General features: G+C 45.2%; 1 protein-coding gene across 7 annotated transcripts in view; it reads left to right on the top strand.

Moving 5' to 3' along the window:
- The window catches only part of CLEC16A (C-type lectin domain family 16 member A), a 219,350-nt gene that overhangs the window by 47,386 nt on the left and 150,595 nt on the right, over positions 1-21,369 (top strand). For 4 of the 7 annotated variants that reach the window (XM_006776287.2, XM_006776286.2, XM_006776293.2 and 1 more), the window contains 2 exons: positions 7,089-7,320; positions 17,060-17,098. In XM_006776287.2, the coding sequence (XP_006776350.1) occupies positions 7,089-7,320; positions 17,060-17,098 (271 nt within the window). The remainder of the gene's footprint in view (positions 1-7,088; positions 7,321-17,059; positions 17,099-21,369) is intronic. The other 3 variants (XM_006776291.2, XM_006776290.2, XM_006776288.2) reach the window with 2 other exon arrangements.

Below are 21,369 nucleotides of genomic sequence, written 5' to 3'. Positions count from 1 at the left end.
CCCCACATTACTCAGGGTTTGGCATGCAGCACTCCCACCCATACATCACGCTGGAGTTTATTCTGTCTGATGTGTGCTTGCTGATCACCTCATTCTGGAATGAGAAGAGGCTCACTCTGCTGCAATTATCAGCCCATTTTCTTCTGAGCCAGTGGCAAAGCCACGCTGCCGTGCCATTGTTATGTTTGGTGTAAACCTGGGCCACTGTGACCCCCATGACATTGGAAGCTCTGTGCATATGAGACAAAAACGGGAAACAGCTATACATTGTGGTTGGCCATATGATAGGTCAGAGGACCGCCCAGTGAGTGGTACGTAAACTGTCTCTGAGCTCTGGCTGCCTGCTCTTCTGATTAGTGTGACCTAGTGTCGTGCCTTTTACACCAGTCCTTCGGGGGCTGGCCCACCTTGGGGAGCTCAGCAGGTGCTTGTTGCAGGGGATGAGTGAGCAGTGCAGCAGAAGGTTTGAACACAGGGTGCCTAAAGCTACACTTTCTGGGTTCTAATCCTGGCTATGCTCTCACTAGCTGGTGACCCAGGCTGACAAGTCCCACGCTCTCTGCAGCTCCTTGCCCCAATCAATTGGAGGATAAAGTGAGTCAGTATGTGCTGGGCACATTTCAGATGCTCGCTAGGTATTGCTGATCGTTGTTATTACAGAAAATAACAAGAAAGTGTGCTACCTCTTGCCACCACACAGCAGCTCTAGATGGGGGAGTGCTAATTGAGGCCCACTTGATGCACGTGGAAACTGAGGCCCATAGAGGAGAAGGTAGTGAGCAGCGCAGCCAGGACTCAAATCAGGTGAGCGGGTCACCAAGCCCAGGCTCCAGCTTCCGTGTCCCTGACGATCCCATGCCGTGTGTGCTGGACACCCCACCAGTCCCAGCCCCAAGGCTGGAGATTGGGAAGGTTGGCTAGTGCCCGGGAGCACTTGGGGAGTCTAGGCTGCTAACAAACCAGAAAGCCGGTGAACAGTAAGTTGGTAGGGAGTCAAGTTTAAAACAGAGAGTGTGATTGTTTTTTAAAGGTTAGCCCCTCCCCTCCATGTCTTCCATCCTCGTGATCTGTTTGCCAAGGTGGAAGGTAAATGGCTATTTCAAGTGTGCCCCTTTGCGGCAGGCAGCATGCCAGGCACTTTTGCATTCAGGATCTCATTTCAGCCCCATGGCAGCACGCGATGGAGTTGCTCTTGTCCCTGTTTTACATATGAGGAAAGTGAGTCTGCTTTGATCAGGGTCACTTGGCCAGTAAGCAGGTCTGAGTCTAAGCTCAGATCTGCCCTTATGTTGGGCATTTTTTTGTTAGTCAATATGGCTGCCTCTTTTCTTAGGGGAAAACCTTTCTTTTAGTTCTAATCCCTTAGCAGAGCTGTTTGAACAAAAAGATTTTCATTGCTTCCTCAGAAGGCGCGTGAGCTAAGCCTGGGAGAGCCTGGAAGGTGAGCTTCCTTCCCGTCATCATTTTGGCCACTCCTATAGGTCCAGATCGGATTCCGGGGCCATGTCACCTGTCCTTTCCCTTTGTGCCCCCTCTAGCCACCGGTCTCTTTTTCCCTCCTTCTCAACCAAGATTCGGCCTGGTGTTCCCGCAATCCTTTTCCTCATCACTCCCCAGCCACTGCCTTCTCCTCTTCCCACTGCACCCCTGAGTAGGCACAAAGAAACCCACCCAGCACTGTCTGCCAGGTGCTGAGGCAGGAGCACCCCAGCATCACTTTCCAGGCCATGTGCAGCATGAGCTCCTTCATGAACAGTTGGCTGGAGAGGCTGCCCACCTGGCCCAGCGCCACCTCCTGACTTCCCATGTGCATGCTGCCATCTGGGGAGCTGGCCAAGCACATTGTGTCCCCGGATACCGCAGCGATCACCAAGCACACCCGTTCCAGGTGACCCTGGCCTTGACAAATACAGGCTGGAGCTCTGAGCTGTCCTTCCTCGTGTTCTCTTCCGCTCCCGAGTGTTCTGGTGAATTGTTAATATGCAAGACTCCATCAGTCATTTCCTTCTCCGAGAAGTCCTTTTAACTGTCCCCTCCCCCACCCTTCTGCCTGGCACAGTTTTCACTCCTTCCTTTGTGCCCCAATGACTTTTTTTGCCTAGTTTCCACCTGGGATGCACAACAGTACCTTGCCTGCTCCTGGCTGGACTGTGAGCACTGCGAAGGCGTGGTCTTGGCTTCTTTGCTCTCAGCCCAGCACTTGGTGTCTAGGTAGGCTCAGTGAGTGACTAGGTCCGTCCCCTGGTGCCTGCAGTGAACCCAGCTTCCCAAGTTGTCTGGCTTCTAGCTTGTATTAGGGCCGTGGTTGGCAAACTGCGGCTCCATGAGTGTGGCTCTTCCACAAAATACCATGTGCGGGCATGCACGTACAGTGTGATTGAAGCTTCATGGCCACACTCAAGGGGCCGAAGAGCCGCATGTGGCTCGCGAGCCGCAGTTTGCCGACCACTGTATTAGGGCATTACGACAATCCGACTTCATGGAAAATCCTTTAGGTAAATGTTGTTGTTTTAATTGAGGGATAATGTAAATAAAAGTGCAGTATCTCATGTGTACTGCTTGATGGCCTTGTAATATGATCACATTTGTGTGTAATTCAGGTCAAGCTAGGAAATATTTCTGTCATCGATGCAGCTCCTTCTCGGTCTGTAACCAACACTCCCCTCCCCCAGCTAATCACCATTCTAATTTTCAGAGGTGCCTTTATTGTAAAGGCATTTTTAAAAATTGTGGTGAAATACATATAACAAATACCACTTATGATGGATTAACCATTTTTAAGTATTCAGTTCAGTGGCATTTAGGTGCATGCCTTCAAGATATTCTTTACATTTAAATGGCACTGGTCATACTTTCTTGGGGTTTCAACTGAATGAAACAGAAGCAACTAGAGTAGAAAGTGAAAGTTCCCCCAACATCAGTATCATCCTCAGAAGGAACCGCTATTTTCAGTTTGTATATCCTTCTAGACTTTGCTTGGTGTAATGTCTTGCAGATACCTATCCACACAGGAAAACATGAGATATATGTACATGTTTTACATCTATAATTTTGTTTAGAATCCTTGATTGACTGATTGTAACTAGCTTTATCACGTGCAGTCAGAGCAACTCCATCACATGCTGCCATGGGGCTGAAATGAGATCCTGAATGCAAAAATGCCTCATAGGGAGCAGACCCAGGCCTAGTGGAGGACGTTCTGTTTGACATCTGGGCATCAGCTGTGCTGCCTCTCCTCATTCACTCAGACACCCGGGCCTTGCGTGCTTCCATCCTTCCTCCTGACCCCTCTTGCTGCCCTTGCAGGACCTGCTCTCAAACCCTGCAGCACCTGAAAGGCCTTAGTTATCTCTGACCTCTGGGAAGTCACCTCAAGTATTCAACTTTTAAGCAAGGACCAAAGCCTTAAGTTGGGTGGATGAAGGCTGGTGGAAGGCATCATTAACCAGCAGGCAGGGGCAGTTTAGCCCTTAGGCCACCCCTGAAATCACATTGTTGGCCTTCAGCTGGCCCTGACCCCAGAAACCAGCCTAAATGCCAGCCAGAACCCAAGGCTTCCCTCCTGCACCCCCCAGTTGGGCACTGGCCCAATCTGTGGTCAGTAAGCAGAGCCCAGGATCTCAATGCTCCTCCCACAGCTCAGGCTCCTGGTCCCTAGGAGGTGAGCCTTAGTGAAACCCCACCTGCGGCCTCTGGGAAACAGACCTTATTTCAGAACACTTTTCTCTGAGGAACGTGTGGTGTGCTTTCTTTATGCGAAGAAAATCCCAAGCTGCCGGATTTTTTACTGATAAGTGGCTTTGCCACTTTTGGTTAGTTTCATCACACTTGCTTTTCCTCTTTGGGAAGTTCAGCTCTTGAGGGTGTTGGGCAACTTTTTTCTTTCCTTCCTCCCTTCTTTTTTTGTTCTCTCCTGCACTTTGGATACAGTATAGTATAGGCAGCCATGAATTCACTCAACAGCCCATCCCACCGAGGCCCTGACCTATTCTAGGCACCTAGTTTAGTCTTGAGAGCTCAGTGGGAGGGGGCTGGGCCAGGACCCCTCCCCTGGGGGCTTTCCATCTGTAACATCGGGAATTATCCAGGGTAACAGATTCCTGGGAGGCTGGCAGCCACAAAGTCTTGAATAGAGCAGCACGAATGATCTCGAATCTCTGCCTGTTTCACAGCCAAGTTTTGATGTTGTTAATACTAAGGGGGGCGGGGGGATCAGGCTTTAAAATTTTTTTATTTTTAAAAAACATTTTTATTGATTTCAGAGAGGAAAGGAGAGGGAAAGATAGAAACATCAATGATGAGAGAGAATCATTGATCAGCTGCCTCCTGCACTCCCCCTACTGGGGATCGAGCCCTTGACTAGAATTGAATCCGGACCCTTCAGTCCATAGGACGACACTTTATCCACTGAGCCAAACTAGCTAGGGCAAAAAAATCAGACTTTTTAAAATATAGAAGAGAAAGAGGGAAAATAACTCCAATATCCAGATGATCCTTGTTGAATTTTTTCAAAAGTTAATATGCATGCATGATTAGAAATTTCAAACCTAATGGAAAGGTACAGAAATGAAAAATATAAGTGCACTTGTGTGACTGGGCACACACAGAACCGCCTCCTTCTTTCCTCAAAGATGAAATCTTAATATTTTCATATTCTTAACACAGCTTTCCAAGAAAAATTGTGTTTCCACCTGGAGCCTTTACCTGAAAGGGACCCCACTGTGTCCCTTGTTCTTGCTTTTTTATCCCAGTGCTGTTTCTGTATCAGTCCATCATGCTATGGGCAGACCGTAATTACCTAACCACTCCCCACTGATGGACATTTAGGTTATTTCCAGCAGCTTACTAGGTAGGTTACATCCTAAAGGTTTGAAATTTCCCCAGCAAGCATGCCTTCCCTTCTTCCACTCCCCGATCACCAAGAAAAGCAGATCCCTTTGGAAAGTTTTAAAATTCATTTTCATAGTTGATTTTTTTTTTAATGTGGGCAGGGAAAGGAAGGTAACTTATCATTCTTATGTTGAATGCTTACTGTATAGACAGGCTCTGAAAGGAACTTTATGTCCATGATTTCATTTAGTAATTTTAAGTAAGAATTACTTTCCTGATGTTTTAGACCAGGAACCTGAAGGAGAGAGGCCCCATAGCCAAGGTGGAGTTCAGCTACAGTTTACACAGCTTGGACCAGCCCTGGGCTTTGTGCGCCGACTTCCCTTGGTGCTGTCCTTTGTTCTGTGCATCTGCATCCACACAGAGCTCAGGGCGAGTTTTCTTCATCCACCTTTGTGAGTTTCTGCTCAGAACTTCTAACTGGGTGGTGTTTTGCTCCGTGTTTGGTCTTGGTTTTCTGTTTCTGAAAGCTTTGGTTATGTATGGCATGCCCTAGCTTTCCCAGGGAGTAAGCGGTGATCAGAGGAAGCTGTCACTTCATCTCAGGGCCCTAACTTACCGGGTTCAGGTCCTTTATGAGAGGATGGGGGACATCTGGGGCTACATTTGGTCACTTGGCATCCCACGTGGGCTCTGATGGATGCCGTCTGTCAAGCGGTGCACACTCACTCTGAATGCCCTGGGCTCTTGGTGGGTGGTGTCTGTAATTCGCTATCTGGGTTTCCTGGACACTAGAATCATGTCTCAATTGATTTGTCATTTTTGTGGATGAATAATCCTAAGTGGGTAAATAAAAATTAATGTTTGTATTTGGATGCTAATTTAGCTTTCAATTACGTTTTGTTTTGAGTGTTATTGAAATTAATTTGTTTTCCTTGAGCACATTCTACTTATTGGCAAGATACAGTGGCCCCCAGAATACAGCTGGTCGTTGTTTGGGGTAAATTCAGAAGATGAATAAACCATATCAAGATAATGGGAAAGTTTACTTGAAAACTCTTCCCTTTTTAAATGACAGAATGATGTCTGAACATCATCCAGACCCTGGAAAGAGAAAAAGACTTGCATGAGAACCCTGCCCCAAACAAATCAGGCTGTTTTCTTTTGACTTTGCCCCTTTCTAGTCCTGGTCCATTTGCAGGTAAATACTTTTTAGCAAGTACGAAATGGAACGGAGTTTGAGCTCCTGGTGAAGCACTGTTATTTTAGGAAGAGCTTGGGGGTTGAGATTGGGCAAGCTTCTATTGAAATTCTGACTCTTCTGCTCAGTAGCTGTGTGACATTGGGCAAGTCACTAAACACTTCTGAGCCTCTATTTACTCATCTATAAAGTGGGACTGATAATCCCTGTATCTCCTGGTTGTTATAAGGACTGAGATAAGCCATGTTTTCCAGAATATGGGACATGAACCACTGGTGCCACAATAGGCCTTCACTTCTCTTAGAAGCCTTCTGACTTTCTAGGGAAAAGTTCTTTGGGCTAAACTTCCTTTGGGTATGAGCTTTAATGCCTTGCTGATACCTGCTCCCCTTCTAAAGAAAGCCAACATTTGGCTCATTCAGTTACCTTGCTTTTCTTTTCTGTTATTTTTATAATAGCAAGGCACACTGGTGTTCCATTTCCTTTAGTGATACACAGTTTCTTTTAAAACAAATTTATTTAAATGAGAGTTAATAACAATAACAATGTGCTGTAGTTAGGACAAATTGTGCAGGTGGCATGTGGGTTTGAATTCCAGTTTTTCTTCCTCCTGCCTGTGCAACCTTGGATGGTCAGTTAAGATCTCTGGCCCTCAGATTCCTTATCTGTAAAATGAGGATAACACTAGTACTACCTCTGGTTTGTAAAGTTTAAATGAGGAAATATCGTCAGAGCCCTTAGAACACATCTGGCACGTACAAAATACCATCAAGTGTTTGCAGTTTTTAATGCAAATGACTGACTTTGGGAACACTGGAAATGGTGTTGGTGAAGTGCAGTTTCTGACTTAGCACCACGGGCAGTAAACGCTAACTGGTGTTATTGTGTTGATTATTTAATAATGATGATGTTAATAATAGTCATAATAACAACTAGGAGGTAGCATTTGTTGTTTTGGAAATGAATTTCTTGGGGCAGAAACTCTCAGACAGCGTGATAGGTTCCAGTGAGATGCAAAGGTTCAAATCCATCTGTTATCTCGGTTCTACTTCTCTAGGCCAAGCCCAGCATTCGGTGCTTTATTAAACCCACCGAAACACTTGAGCGGTCCCTTGAAATGAACAAGCACAAGGGCAAGCGGCGGGTGCAAAAGAGACCCAACTACAAAAACGTCGGGGAGGAAGAAGACGAGGAGAAAGGGCCCACCGAGGATGCCCAAGATGACGCCGAGAAGGCTAAAGGTACAGAGGGTGGTTCAAAAGGCATCAAGACGAGTGGGGAGAATGAAGGTGAGTGCGCCCGTGAATGCTGCCCTGCTGCCCACTGCGAGCCAGGCTGTCATTTGTGTCTGGTCCCCCCTGTGTCAGTGGGTGCTTCTCTTCATTCCTGACACCAGTGTACCTCACTCTAAACCAGTGATTTTCAACCGTTTTCTCATGGTGCACATAAACTAATTACTGAAATTCTACAGCACACCAAAATATATATTTTGCCCATCTGACAAAAAAAAGTGTAATATTTGAACACTAGACAGATATTTGTTGTGTTGGCTGTTGTTATTTTTTTACTTGACAATCTAAGGGGAAAGAGGTCAGTGCCCTTGATTAGTCAGGTATTGCATGTTTTATTTTATTTTAAATATATTTTATTGATTTTCTACAGAGAGGAAGGGAGAGGGATAGAGAGAAACATCGATGAGAGAGAAACATCGATCAGCTGCCTCCTGCACAACCCCTACTGGGGATGTGCCCACAAACAAGGTACATGCCCTTGACCGTAACCGAACCTGAGACCCTTCAGTCCGCAGGCCGAAGCTCTCTCCACTGAGCCAAACCGGTTAGGGCAATGTTTTAGAAATTCTTGCAGCACTCCAGTTAAAACTTGCTGCTCTAAACAACCCCGCCAGTTGAAGGTAGATCTGATATAAGGCCTGCCCTCACTGGATGGGTAACCTGAAGCAGGGTTCTTTTTTTTTTTTTTTTTTTACATTTTATTGATTTTTAGGGAGAGAAGAAGGGAGAGGGAGAGAGAGATAGAAACATCAATGAAAGAGAAATATTGATCTTCTGCCTCTTGCATGCCCCCTACTGGGGATTGAGCCTGTAACCCAGGCACATGCCCTGATTGGGAATTGGACCAGGGACTTCTTGGTGCATGGAATGACACTCAACCAACTCAGCCACACTGGCTGGGCAGGGTTCTATACCCTTAATCTGTATTTTAGTTTCCCCATCCGTAAAAAGAAGGTAACAAATAGCATTTACTTTTTCTACAAGAATTAAATGCGTTAATACATGTATGTAACATGCACAGAACAGTGCTTGGCCTGTGTCATAAATATTTGCTGCTACTACTATTATTACTACTGTTGTTATCTTCATCATTTTTATCATTATTGCTGTTCTTATTATTCATGATAACCTGGATTATTATTTTTGACAGAAGTCATTCTTCCTTGCACTGCAGGAAGAAAAGTGGGGAGTAATGAACTTACATGCTTTTAATAAGATTTGTTTCTTGTAATCAAATAATGAAATATAATCCCTTGGATTCTTGCTTTAAGTTTTTTTAAAGTTCCATGTGTTTAGAGTGAGGTATACTTGTGTTTGCTCCCTATGGGCTAAATAAGCAGAATAGTTCAGTCCTCTTTTATGCCTTTGTCAGGAACGATTCTGTTTTATTTTTCACCTCCCTCTTATAGATGTTAAGACCTTCTTAATATGGAGAGCATGGTCTACTCTGGGATTAAGCAACTTTAAACTGTCCAGTTCCTTGTGTCATGGGCCGGGCACACAGCCACACAGATAGGGTCCCTGGCCACAGCCCTGAACATTCGGGGTGAAAAAGGTGATGGGATGGAAGTGTGCTGGGGGCTCTGGTTGCTAGAACTGAACTCCCACCGCACCCCCTAGGACAGGCACGGGCTCTCTTTGGCTCTCGGCTGGGGTCTGCTCGGGGTGTGAGGTCCTGGGCTAGCTGTGGCTGCTCCGAAGCCAGCTCTCTTCGGCCCATCTGCCTGGACTGTGTGAGCCCTTAGTCCCAGGCGTCTAAAGCTGGGAACAAGAGTGGCTCAGTAAATCAGTGACTGGGAACTCATTTGGTTTGCTGCAATTATGCAGCCAGAGCCCGCCCCCGCCCCCACACCACTGGCCCCATCCTGATTTTCTTGGCAGTTCTCAGTGAATGCCATGATCACATTTCGATAAGTATCTCCAAAATGTCTCTCTGGTGCCACCTGGCCCTCTTTTTAAGGCTTAGAGTTCCAGTATGCTTTCATTTCTGTTCAAAGTATGTAGTAAGCATTTTGGTTTAGAAATTCTCAGTTGGCTTGGAAAATCTTTACCAACATATATAGCTTTAGAGAAGGGGCATGGGGGAGGGCCAAACACAAGGGAAGCCATACTTGTTTGTTTATTTGGATCATTCGGATTTTTAAAAAACAACTCGGGAGCAAATTGTCAGCTTAAACGCTAGATTTAGCTGTCCTGTAGCCACATCAGGGGGCAAGGGATGACTTTACCCCATTTTGTACTTCGTGTTCTCATCAATTTTGTTTTGGAAAGATGCTACCCTCTTTCATTCCAGTCCTTTTAAGGGCTGCTCTCTAACCAGGCCTGGGCTGTGACTAAACGTGGTGTGGACAGGGCAGTGTTGGCCTCAAGCACACAACCAAGTGAGTCAGCCTAGCGGCCCCATCCTCATGCACAGGCGCTTCACTGGCCCCGCAGGCTGCAGTTCCAGCTTGCTGTTGTGCTGAGTTAAGGACTCCTGCACCCTGAGCCCACCTGCCCTGTGCAGCGGGTAAGGGGAGAGTGCTCACCAGTTTCCAAAAACCTATTTTCCAGGCAGTCACTTGGCCAGGTTGTGCCAGACAGGGCCCAGCAATTTCTCCAGAGGTTTTGTTTGGCTCTCAGTGATCCCTCAGCATTTTGGTACCTTCTTATTTTCTTTTCCTTTTTATTTTCTTGACCGTGCATCCAGCTCACCATAGGCCCGTCCACCAAACAGACACCTATTGGACAGCAGGATTTGTATTCTGGGGCATTTGAACCACATACTTGATCTCTTAGTTATTCTCATATTTGAAGGTGCGGCTGGTGGGTGTTCTCTTCCCTCGACTGTATTTGTGTTTGGATGAAACCACACAGCTGTTAATTCCTGTGAAACCACACAGCTGTTAATTCCTGTGACTTGGAAGGGCATCAGGCACATGTCCTAATTCAGTTTCAAGCCAGAGGACAGTAGACGGGGGAGGTGCCTGGGAGATGGGAGACCTGACTTGCAGACTTATAGGTTTGCTGTGGGCCTTGGATGGTCTTCTCAAGCTTGAGGCCTTTCTTTCTTTCTGGAAATTATGAGTATAGAAAATATAATTCATGTGACAATTTTTGTGTTGTTATTAATCCTCACCAAAGGATATTTTCTCCATTGCTCTTCAGAGAGAGTGGAAGGGAGGGAAGGGGGGAGAGAGAGAGAGAGAGAGAGAGAGAGAGAAACATTGATATGAAAGAGACACATTGACTGGTTGCCTCTTGCACGCGCCCCGACCAGTGGCGGGGAGTGAACCTGTGACCCTTTGGTGCGCGGGCCAGTGCTCTAACCACAGAGCAACATCGGCCAGGGGGACAACTTTTGAAATGAGGATATGTTGGTATTCTTGAGTTTGCAAGATTTAGAAATTCAACTCTGGTTGGCTTAAGCAAAAGGGATGATTATGTTTATGTAATTGGGAGACCAGGCAGGGCTGGACCCAAGTGCAAAGATGCCCATTGGCAGCACTAGGCTCACATCCTGCCAACTTACCACCAAGTGGAGAGGGAGCTGCTTCTTCCCACTGGCTGCAGCTGAATCCTGGGGGCTGATGCCTGTTGGTGCTGATGGGCCTGGCTTGCCCACCAGTGGAAAGGGATGTTCTGTGCTGATTGGCCAGGCCTGGGTCACGTGTCTCCCTCAGTAAAAATGAGGAGTGTTCATCAGAAGAAGGGGGTTAGATGCTGGGCGAGCACAAACAGCAGACCCTCCCCTAGAAAGCCACGGTATTCAGTGTCCTCATCCCCCGAGGGCCGTCTTCTCCCTTCCTGTTTTGAGGTTGATAGGTGGCTTTCCCCTCCAAATGATCTCTTCTCTAGCAAACGTCTTGCATTGTCTCTGCGTCTAGAGGCTTACTGACAGCCTGGTTGTAACAGATGGGCACAGGTGACTCTTCAATAAAGAGATGCTGACACCAGTTTCCCCCTGCATACCCTGCCATCCCCATGTTAGTGGTGAAATCTTTACTTTAAAGGGTGGCTTAGCTGAAACCGGTTTGGCTCAGTGGATAGAGCATCGGCCTGCGGATTGAAGGGTCCCGGGTTCGATTCCGGTCAAGGGCATGTACCTTGGTTGCGGGCACATCCCCAGTGGGAGATGTGCAGGAGGCAGCTGTTGGATGTTTCTCTCTCATCGATGTTTCTAACTCTCTATCTCTCTCCCTTCCTCTCTGTAAAAAATCAATAAAATATATATTTTAAAAAAAACTGTTCAAATGGTGGCTTAAAGCACAGGAGTAAAAAGGCATGTGGTTGCAAGTCACAATTTAGCCATGACCTGATTTGAATATGGCATTACTATGTGTGCTTTTTTTTTCTATAAATGCATCACCCAAAATTCACACCTCCTCCACATTTAAGTCCAGACAAGGATGCTGTGTGAAATGAATGTGCTCCCCTGGACCCTCCACTCCTATCCCCGATTTACAAAGAAATTAGTTCTGCCTCAGTGTGATGGGTGACTCATTCTGAAACCAAGAAAATCACAGGGCCCCTAAATTTTCAGAAGTTGAATACAGAAAGGAAGACGAGGGAGCCCTTGTCCCTGCAGCTGAAGGAGTGCTCGCTTGGACGTGTGCTCATGTCTTAGCTTGCTCTGCAGTCTGAAAGGGCAGTCGTCTCTTTCCGGATTCACTTAGAGCAGTAACTTTAAACAAGCCTGAGACAAGAGAATGAATAATTTGAACTTCTTGTTTGAAAAATAGGATTTGGTTTCTGTTTCTTGGCCTATGGAAAAGGTAGGCATCCATTTCACAGCCTGACCTTCGGAGCCTACCCTTGTCTTGGAATTCCAGCAAGGGCCTGGCGTGCAGGTGACAGCACTGACTTTGAACTTGTCAGATCAGCTGGGACTTGAGGGGTGCCTGGGAGCTTGTAGCCCCAACTTGCTTTTTTTTTTTAAGTCTCTCCTGACATGAAGTGGAGCCTGGCCTCATTTCTGACTCCTCTTGTAAAGCCAGAGTCAACCCCAGGCCCAGCAGTTTTCTGATTGGGATGAGCCAGGGACTAGCTGTCAGGAGTTTAGGGTCTGAATCCAGACCTGCGGGTCTGTTCCTGAGTAGCTGTGTGAACCTAGGAAAGTTATCACCCTTTCTGTGCTTCTCTATCAATAGAGGGGGCTTCGTACTGCCCTGTCCTCAGGGTATCAGAAACGAGACCATCAGTGCCTCAGCATTTAGCACGGGACACATGAGCACTGAATAGGAGGAACCCTGGCCAATGTGGAGAGTAGAGTGAGGAGCTTGGAAGTGGTACTTGAGATGTAAGGGGGGACTTTGTTTGTGTGCACCTGGCAAGTTTCTGGAGGGCCCGATTCCCTGTTAAGAATTCCTTATAGAAATAAGGAATAGCAAGATAGATGTGTGTGTGTGTGTCTGTCTAGAGCAGCGGTTCTCAACCTGTGGGTCGCGACCCCTTTGGCGGTCGGGTTGTTCTAAGACCATCCTGCATATCTGATATTTACATTACAATTCATAACAGTAGCAACATTACAGTTGTGAAGTAGCAACGAAAATAATTTTATGGTTGGGTCACAACATGAGGAACTGTATTTAAAGGGCCAGAAGGTTGAGAACCACTGGTCTAGAGGGAGGAGAAGGATTAGTAGGCTGGACACTGTTGTAGAGAGCAGATGGGAGTGCGCACTTCTCCAATGGGCTTAATTAGTATAAGGAGAAGGATTGGAGGTCAGTTTATAAAGACAAATCCTCAGAAAAGCAACTTCCCAGAAAAACATTCTGAATTCAATCTCATGCTACTCAGTAAAATATTAAAAAACAACAAAACAAGAAAAGGGGAGCCCTAAATACTCTGCACATACACACTCTGTTGTTGCCAGTTCCTCTTTGCCTCTTGAAATTCTGCTCTAAAGCCCGCCAGTAGCATGCCCTGCTTCCCTTCTATCCTAGGTAACCAGCAAGAGCATCTTTCTCCTCCTTCCCTTAACCTCCTCTCGGGGGCCTTCTTATTCTCCCCTCCCCCTCTGTTTGTTGTCTGTCCCTGCTGTGATTGCTGGAATGGAGAACACAGAGGGCAATGGAGAAAATCCTGGAATTTGTGAAGTCAAAGACTGTTGGGAGGTCATGCCTGCCATTTCCCTGAAAAGTACTTCATTTACCAAATATTAATCAGATTAGAATGTACATCATCCCAGGCAAGTTGATGAATTGTTGCTGTTATTTTAAAAAATCAGAATGTCAGAGTGTTGGGGAAGCGCATAGATTTGGCCAGTTGTCATAATGAGAGGCAGAAGTTGACATCCTTGCGTCCTTAGGCCTCTGTACATTCACACTGTTGTGCAGCCGTCGCCACCATCCAGAGCCCAGGACTCTTCTCATCTTCCCCAACTGAAACTTTGTCCTCATTAAACAACTCCCATTCTCCCTCCCCCCAGCCCTTGGCAGCCACTGTTTCACTTTCTGTCTCTCTGACTGAATTTGACTGCCCGAGGTTCCTCATAAAGGGAATTGTATAGTATTTCTCCTTTTGTGACTGTCTTCTTTCACTCAGCATAATGTCCTCGGGGTTCATCCAGATTGTAACAAGTGGCAGGATTTCCTTCCTATTTAAGATTGAACGATAGTCTGTTTTTTGGGATAGACCACATTTTGCTTATCCATCCGATGGACACTGGGTTGTTTTCTTTGCAAACCGGGGATAGGAGTTTTCAGTTTTTTGCTACTACAGGCATGGGTGTGCAAATCCTCTTCTACTCTGGAGCCTTTAGGGGGAATGATATTGTAGAAATGTTAGAGGCTGAGGAGACCTAGGCAGAGCCTGCTGAAGCCAGAGGAGCTGGAGATTTGGGTTTCATCTCCCAGCATCACAGCCTCCAGCATGTTCCTCCACTCCCAGAGGCTCAAGACTCTAGTAGTGTAATGGATTGCTGGAGCCTTCAAGATTATGCGCCATGGTGCCTGGCCCAGAAACAAATACCACACAGATGCTCATTTACACAGCAGCTGGAGTGGGGGTAGAGGCCCGTCACCTAAAAAAAGAAGAAAAAAAAAATTCCTCTGTGCCTCAGTTTACCCTTCATTAAAATGCAGAGATTATGTTTGATTTGCATTGTCCCAACTGTGGGATATGGAGATCTTTTTAGGTGGGACAGAGTGGGCCTTAAAGACTGTGGTGAGAAGATTCTTGTTATGTGATTAGCTCCAGGGGATCCTGAGGTTTTCAGTGCCATGTCTTTCACACCTCTCTCCCATTCCTGAATCTCTCCTTTCCCATGCGCACAACCAGCCTGGGTACCTGGGTACCATTTTTTCTTTAAATTTTTTTTTTAATATATTTTATTGATTTTCCACAGAGAGGAAGGGAGAGAGATAGAAAGCTAGAAACATCGATGAGAGAGAAACATCGATCAGCTGCCTCCTGCACATCTCCTACTGGGGATGTGCCCGCAACCCAGGTACATGCCCTTGACCGGAATCGAACCTGGGACCTTTCAGCCCACAGGCTGACGCTCTATCCACTGAGCCAAACCGGTTTCGGCCTGGGTACCTTTTTTTGTTGTAGTTAATCCTCAGTCGAGGATACTTTCCCCCCATTGATCCTCAGAGAAAGTGAAAGGGAAACTTGGAAACCAGGTACGTGCCCTTGACTGGGAATTGAACCCTCGACCTTTTGTTGTGTGAGCCATTGCTGTAACCACTGAGGATACCAGCCATGGCAGCCTGGGTACCTTTTTATTTATTCTTCATGTATATTACTTTCACAGTTGCTTTCTGTTTTTATTGGTTTTATGCTTACAATAGTATTGCAGATTTATAAAAAGTTAAAAATAGGATAAAGAACTCCCATTTACCCTTTACCCAAGTTTCACCTTTCAACATATAATATACCCCATTTGCTTTCTTATTTGCGTTTTCTCTGTCTCTCTCTACACACATGCATACACACACACACACACACACACACACACACACACTCGCTCACAAACATTTTCATCCTGCCCCTTCCCTTCTAAATCCCTCGATGTGCATTTGCTAAGAATAGGATTTGCTCTTTCATGACCACAGTACAGTTGCCAGCTTCATACTAGTTTTCTGCTGTCCATGTTCCAGTGTATCCACTGGCTCATTAATAATGTCCTTTGTAGCCTATTTCCTTCCTCTAGTACAGAATTCAGTCTAGAACAGGGGTGGACAAACTTTTTGACTCAAGGGCCACAACGGGTTCTTAAACTGGACCGGAGGGCCGGAACAAAAGCATGGATGGAGTGTTTGTGTGAACTAATATAAATTCAAAGTAAACATCATTACATAAAAGGGTACGGTCTTTTTTTTTTTTTTTTTTTTTAGTTTTATTCATTTCAAACGCGAGCCGTAGTTTGCCCACGGCTGGTCTAGAATCAGGTCGTGTCTTTCATCATTGCGTCTCTTTAGCCTCCTCTACTCTGGAACATTTCCACAACCTTTTTTTCTCTTTTACAACATTGACCATTTTGAAGAGTACAGAACCTCCCCCTCCTTTGTTTTAATAAAGTGTTCCTCATTCTGTCTTTGATGTTTCTCTGTGATTAGATTGAGGTTATGCATCCTTGATTGGAATATGGCATAGGTGACGTCATGTCTTTCTCGGGGTGTCAGATCTGGATGTCCTTCTGTTCCTCATGGGTGATGTTAATTTTGGTCACCTGCTTAAGGTATTGCCCAGTTTCTCCACTATATAGTTACTTTATTTTTTCTTTGCAACTAATCAGCAATCTTTGGGGAGACCCTCTGATTATGTAGCTATCCTGTGCCTCATTAAAACTCCCCCTTAGACTTGGCATTCATTGATGATTCTTGCCTGATTCAGCCTTTACCAGGATGCGAGCAAACTGTTGTCTTTCCAACACCACCACTCTCCATGTTTAAAAGTCAGCCCTCAACATTCCACTGTAAACAGGCTTCCTCCTTTCTCTCCATTTACTTATTTATTTCTCTATTCTTGGCATGGCTTCATGGATTTCAGTTTTGTAATGGTTTATATTTCATTACTATATTTAATTAATTTGATCCTGAAATTGTCCCAGATTTAGCCATTAGGAATCCTTTCAAGCTGGCTGCTATGTCCTTGTGATAAGCCCCCATCATTTTTTCAAACACTCCTTATACTTCCTGGCATAACAAGGTATTCAGGTTCATCTTGTGTCTGCTCTGCCCATCCCTGGGATTAGGCATTTCTCTGAAAAGCTCTGGTTCCTCTCAATGGGCAATGGTAATTAGAAGCCAAGATCTGGTTACTAGATGTGCTCTTTTCTGAAGGGTTGTCTGGCTTTTTGGCCCTTTTAAGGGACAGAGCTAGAAAATATATGCATGTATATGCAAAAAATACACATTTATTCATTTGTGCACATATACATATTTTAGAGATCATAAGTTCATACCAATATCTCCAGTTCTGATCAATTCCCAGCAGGCTGTTTCCTGCCTTCCTCCATTTCAGATTTGTATCTCTACCTCCATAGTGAGAATTCTGGCTCCCAACAACATTACAAGATCAATAGATCTCATTTTCTCAATCCTCTAAACCCATCTAAAAACTTTTCAGAATTAAGTGTTGTGTTTATAGAGTTAAGTATTATGTTTATAAACTACTTGGATTAGTCTATCCTTCATTCCTTTCTTTCCCCCTTCAGGGAGGTGTGATATTCATTTGAAATAAATGTGGGCATCTCAAATTTTTTTTCTGTTTAGGGTTTTCTCTTCACATTGATTTAATTTTTTTTTAGATATATGGAATATTAACAAACTCAAAACTATGTCAAAAGGTATGTTTAAAGATATGTCCCTCCTTCCCATATTCCTTTCATCCATTCCCCCCACCTCTTGTATATAAGGAACTTGATTGTTTTCTGGAATATCTTTCCTGTGTTTCTTTTTGTAAAAAGGAGTGTGTATGTGTATGTTTTCCCTTCTTTCTTACACACAGAGTGGCACTTTGATCTCTTCAGTGAGCAGTATCTCCGGAACTCACTCCATATCAGTTCACGGAGTTCTTCCTCATTTCTTTCTACAGCTGCACTGTGTGCATGCACCATCATTTATTCAGCCAGTCCTTATGCTTGGACATTTAGGTAGTTTCCAATATTTTGCAATTACAGATAATATTGCCGTGAATACCCTTGTGGGTGTGCATTTTCTTATTGCTGGAGGTGTATCTTCCAGATAAATTCCTGCAAGTGGGATTGTTGAAGGGTAGAATAGTTATTTAATTTCCTTTTTTTAAAAGTTTCTTTAAAAAAGTTTTTTTATTCATAAAAATTTCTTAAATGTGTATAAGTAAACAAAGTGAGTTCAAACAAAGTGATTAAATAAATAGCAAATAGTACAGGCAAAACAGAGACATGGAAAATTGTAAAGGCAGGCAGATGACTGAAGTGTGAACAGAACAGGGCCAGGTTATTGTTGCAGTTCCTTCAGACTCCAAAAAGAAACCTGGTTTGGGTGAGGGCTCATGGTTTCATAACAGAAGCTCAGATGGAGCCCCCTGGGAATTTGTCATCAGAGCCTGAGTTTTTAGTGACTGTTAGTGGAAATCTGAGTTCACATGAGCCCACTGATCTGTTTTTCCTAGTGACGGTCGGTAGCATGGCATGCACACCCTGGGAGGCATGATGTCAATGCAGGGGCGGGGGTGGGGGGGCAGGAGGCTGAGCAGAACCATGCCAGATGTGCTGGTGTGGCATTAAGAGGGGTTCACATTGACCCTGAATCAACAGGAGAAGTCAAATCCTATTTTAAAGATGGCTATAGAATTTATTTTATAGCAGTGAGAATCTGGGGAGACCCTTGCATGCCCATGTAGCCTTTTGCATACACTAATTTTAAAAGTTGTTTGGATAAAATTGTTTAAAAGACACTGGGGAAAAACTCTTTTGGCATTGGAAGAAGTGTTCTATATTCATCTAGAAAATTAATCTAAGTTAACAGCTCACTCCACAACTATGCTGGCTGGGTCAGGAGTATATGGGAGGGATAGCAGTGCAGCTGTGAGAACCAGGGTGACCCAGCCTAGGTTTGGACACCTCATTCTATGTGGAGAGGCCCTTGTGGGCCTGGTCCTGTACCAGGACGTGTCATAGGAGGTGAGGAGGAGGAGCAGTCCTGGCTTTCACTCTTACTTTTAGCTGTATTAAGAGTCACTGCTCTTCTGGGTTTCCGTTTCCTCAAATACAGTATCCAGGACCAAACCAGCGGTTTTCAGAATTCCACACAGCAGCTTTAGACGGCTCTGTGCACCACTTGAGGGAACCTGTGGTTCAGAGCCATTTGGGACCCACCACCTACTACCTGGAGCAGCTGTGCTCTCATCAGCTTACGGGGTGGTGTACCACAGGAAAGTGTCCGAAATCAGTATCCAGCTGCTTAACAAAGTTCGATGAGCCCTGGACTGGCTTTTCTTTAACCCCTCTCTCCTCTGCTCCAGAATTCTGATAGTGTCCAGGGAGGAGATTAGAAACTGAAAAGGACCAACCACATCACAGCAGGTTTATTCTTCAGGCCCAGGCGCTAGGGCTTGGCCCCATAGCTTGGAGGGTCCTTGGAGCTGAGTTTCTGCCAGGACAGCCAGGCTGGGAGGAAGGGGAGCTTGCGGTAGGGCAGGAGACAGGACAGAAACCAGAGTGGGAGGCTGGTGCTATAGGCTACCTTGGTAGTATTCAGATGTCTTTGCTGGCACACCCTATTAGTAAACACAAACAAACAAATAGAGTCAAACTTCAGTTCTCCACCAAGTTGTTCATGGAAAAAATGCCTCTGTTGTGGAACGAAACTTCAGTTTTCCACCTGACAACCCTTTGATGCTGATACCTCATCACCACAAAACTTGTCTCTCAGGCAACAAAGGAGAGAATGTTTTTGTTGCTGGGAAGTTGACAATTAGCACAATTTTCAAACATAATGAGGCCATCAAGATTGCTAATGTTGCTAAGGGTGTGAAAGTGCTCACAAAACAACAATCACTATTGAAGAGGTAGAAAAATTGTTGTTGATTTAGATCAGTGATGGCGAACCTATAACACCTCTGACACATGAAGTCATTTTTTTGGTTGATTTTTCTTTGTTAAATGGCTCTTAAATATATAAAACAAATATCAAAAATATAAATCTGTTTTACTATGGTTGCAAATATCAAAAAATTTCTATATGTGACACGGCACCAGAGTTAAGTTAGGGTTTTTCAAAATTATGACACGCGGAGCTCAAAAGGTTCGCCATCACTGATTTAGATACACGAAAAGCAGTTAACCAGTGATAGCATTTCAGAGGCAAGATGCATGAAAAAGCAAAGATGTTACATACCACCCCCTTAAAGACATCCCTGGAACAAGTGCTGAAAGTGATTCGTTTAAGGCTAGTAAGGGGTGGTTCAATAAATTTAAGAAAAGAAGTGTTTATAGATTAAGCAGTACATTAGATGTGTCCTGTATATAAAAAAAAGGTTAAAACAGGGAATCATTTGTGGGTTTGGAATGGATTAATTCAATTTACATTATTGAATTTACATGATCGGTTTTCGAACAAATTGCTTCTCAAACTGCCTTCTGGAACAAATTAAATTCGAGAATCGAGGTTCCACTGTAAATACATAATTTACTCATGCATCTCCCAAATTATACATTTGATGTTATTGTGCTAATGTTATGTACATTATAAAAGCAACAAAATGAGTTTTTTAAAAGATGAGAAAAATTAAAAGAGGTACTACCCATTGAATCATCTTGCATACCCATCGAGGTATTTGTACCCCACTGTGGAGAAGACAGGGGTAGCTGGGGGGCATCTGAAGGAGGTTGGTGGAGGTGAAGGTGCAAGGACAGGAAAGATTGATGGTTCTCAGTCAGCAGTCGGCACCACCTCCTGCTCATTGCTGTATCCATGTGCTACTTGCACTACTGTTTACTCAGTAGTTCTCTGAATCCACTCACTTGTTTTTTTTTCCTTAAATTTAGCCTCATCCTAAGCAGTAACACCCCCAAAAGAACACATTTTCTGTGCAGTTGGGATTTTCTTCTAATGCAGATTAAAATAAATGCACAACTATGCAAAGAAAACATTGTCCACATACCACTTACAAATCATGTCAGCCCCCACCTGTGTCCTCGGGGATAGCCCTGTGGAGACGCCAGTCATTGGCTTCTGACTCCAGACCACAGTGTCGGGGTAGGGGCTAGTGAAAGCAAGGCCTCCCGTCCCTTGCCAGGGTCCGGGTCCATGTAGATCTGTGAGGGGTGCATTCCTCCATGCCACAGAATAGTCACAAACAGTCATTCCTGAGAGTCCCAAAAGGGTGGTTGCAGCTGCCAGAACCTTCCACATGGGGCTAGACCAGTCATTCCTTTGTTCATTCCAGAGATCTCTATTGAGCACCTGCCATGTGCCAGGCCCTGGGCTGGACACTGGAGAAGTAGTGGGGAGCAAGGCAGCTAAGGCAGCCACTCTTATGAAACCCACATTATAGTAGGGGGAAGCAGGCAGGCAACAACAAACCAATAAATAGAAAGTATAAAATCCAGGGAGCTGGAGAAAGATGGCGGCATAGGTAAATACCAGAAATTGCTGCCTCCCACAACCACTTCAAAAATACAACTAAAAGACAAAACGGACATCATCCAGAACCACAGGAAGGCTGGCTGAGTGGAAATTCTACAACTAGAAGGAAAGAGAAAAGCACACTGCGACTCAGCGGAGGTGTGGAAGTAAAGTGCAGAGGTACGGAGGCGCAGGCAGAAAGGGCTGGCAACTGAGGACAAGGTTGTCTTTTTCAATGGGGAGAGAGTCTCAAGCTCCCGACTGCTCTGAACTCCAGTTCCAGGCAAGTCTCTGGGGACCCAGACTCATACCGGGAGAACCTGGACTGTCTGGCATTGGTCAGAACTTGAGGGCGGCTTTCTCTCAGAGGAGCTTGCAGTAATTACCACGGACACTGAGACCTGGGGCCTCTTAAGGCAGGTCTGAGGATCAGCCATAGCTGTTTGCTCTGCCCTGTTGATCCCCTGAGACCCCACCCCACTCAAGCTGTGTGCAGAGGCATTTGCAT

Source organism: Myotis davidii, unplaced genomic scaffold (genome assembly GCF_000327345.1).
Source record: "Myotis davidii unplaced genomic scaffold, ASM32734v1 scaffold209, whole genome shotgun sequence".
NCBI classification, from domain to species: Eukaryota; Metazoa; Chordata; class Mammalia; order Chiroptera; family Vespertilionidae; genus Myotis; species Myotis davidii.
This window is presented reverse-complemented; position numbering and strand designations above follow the sequence as displayed.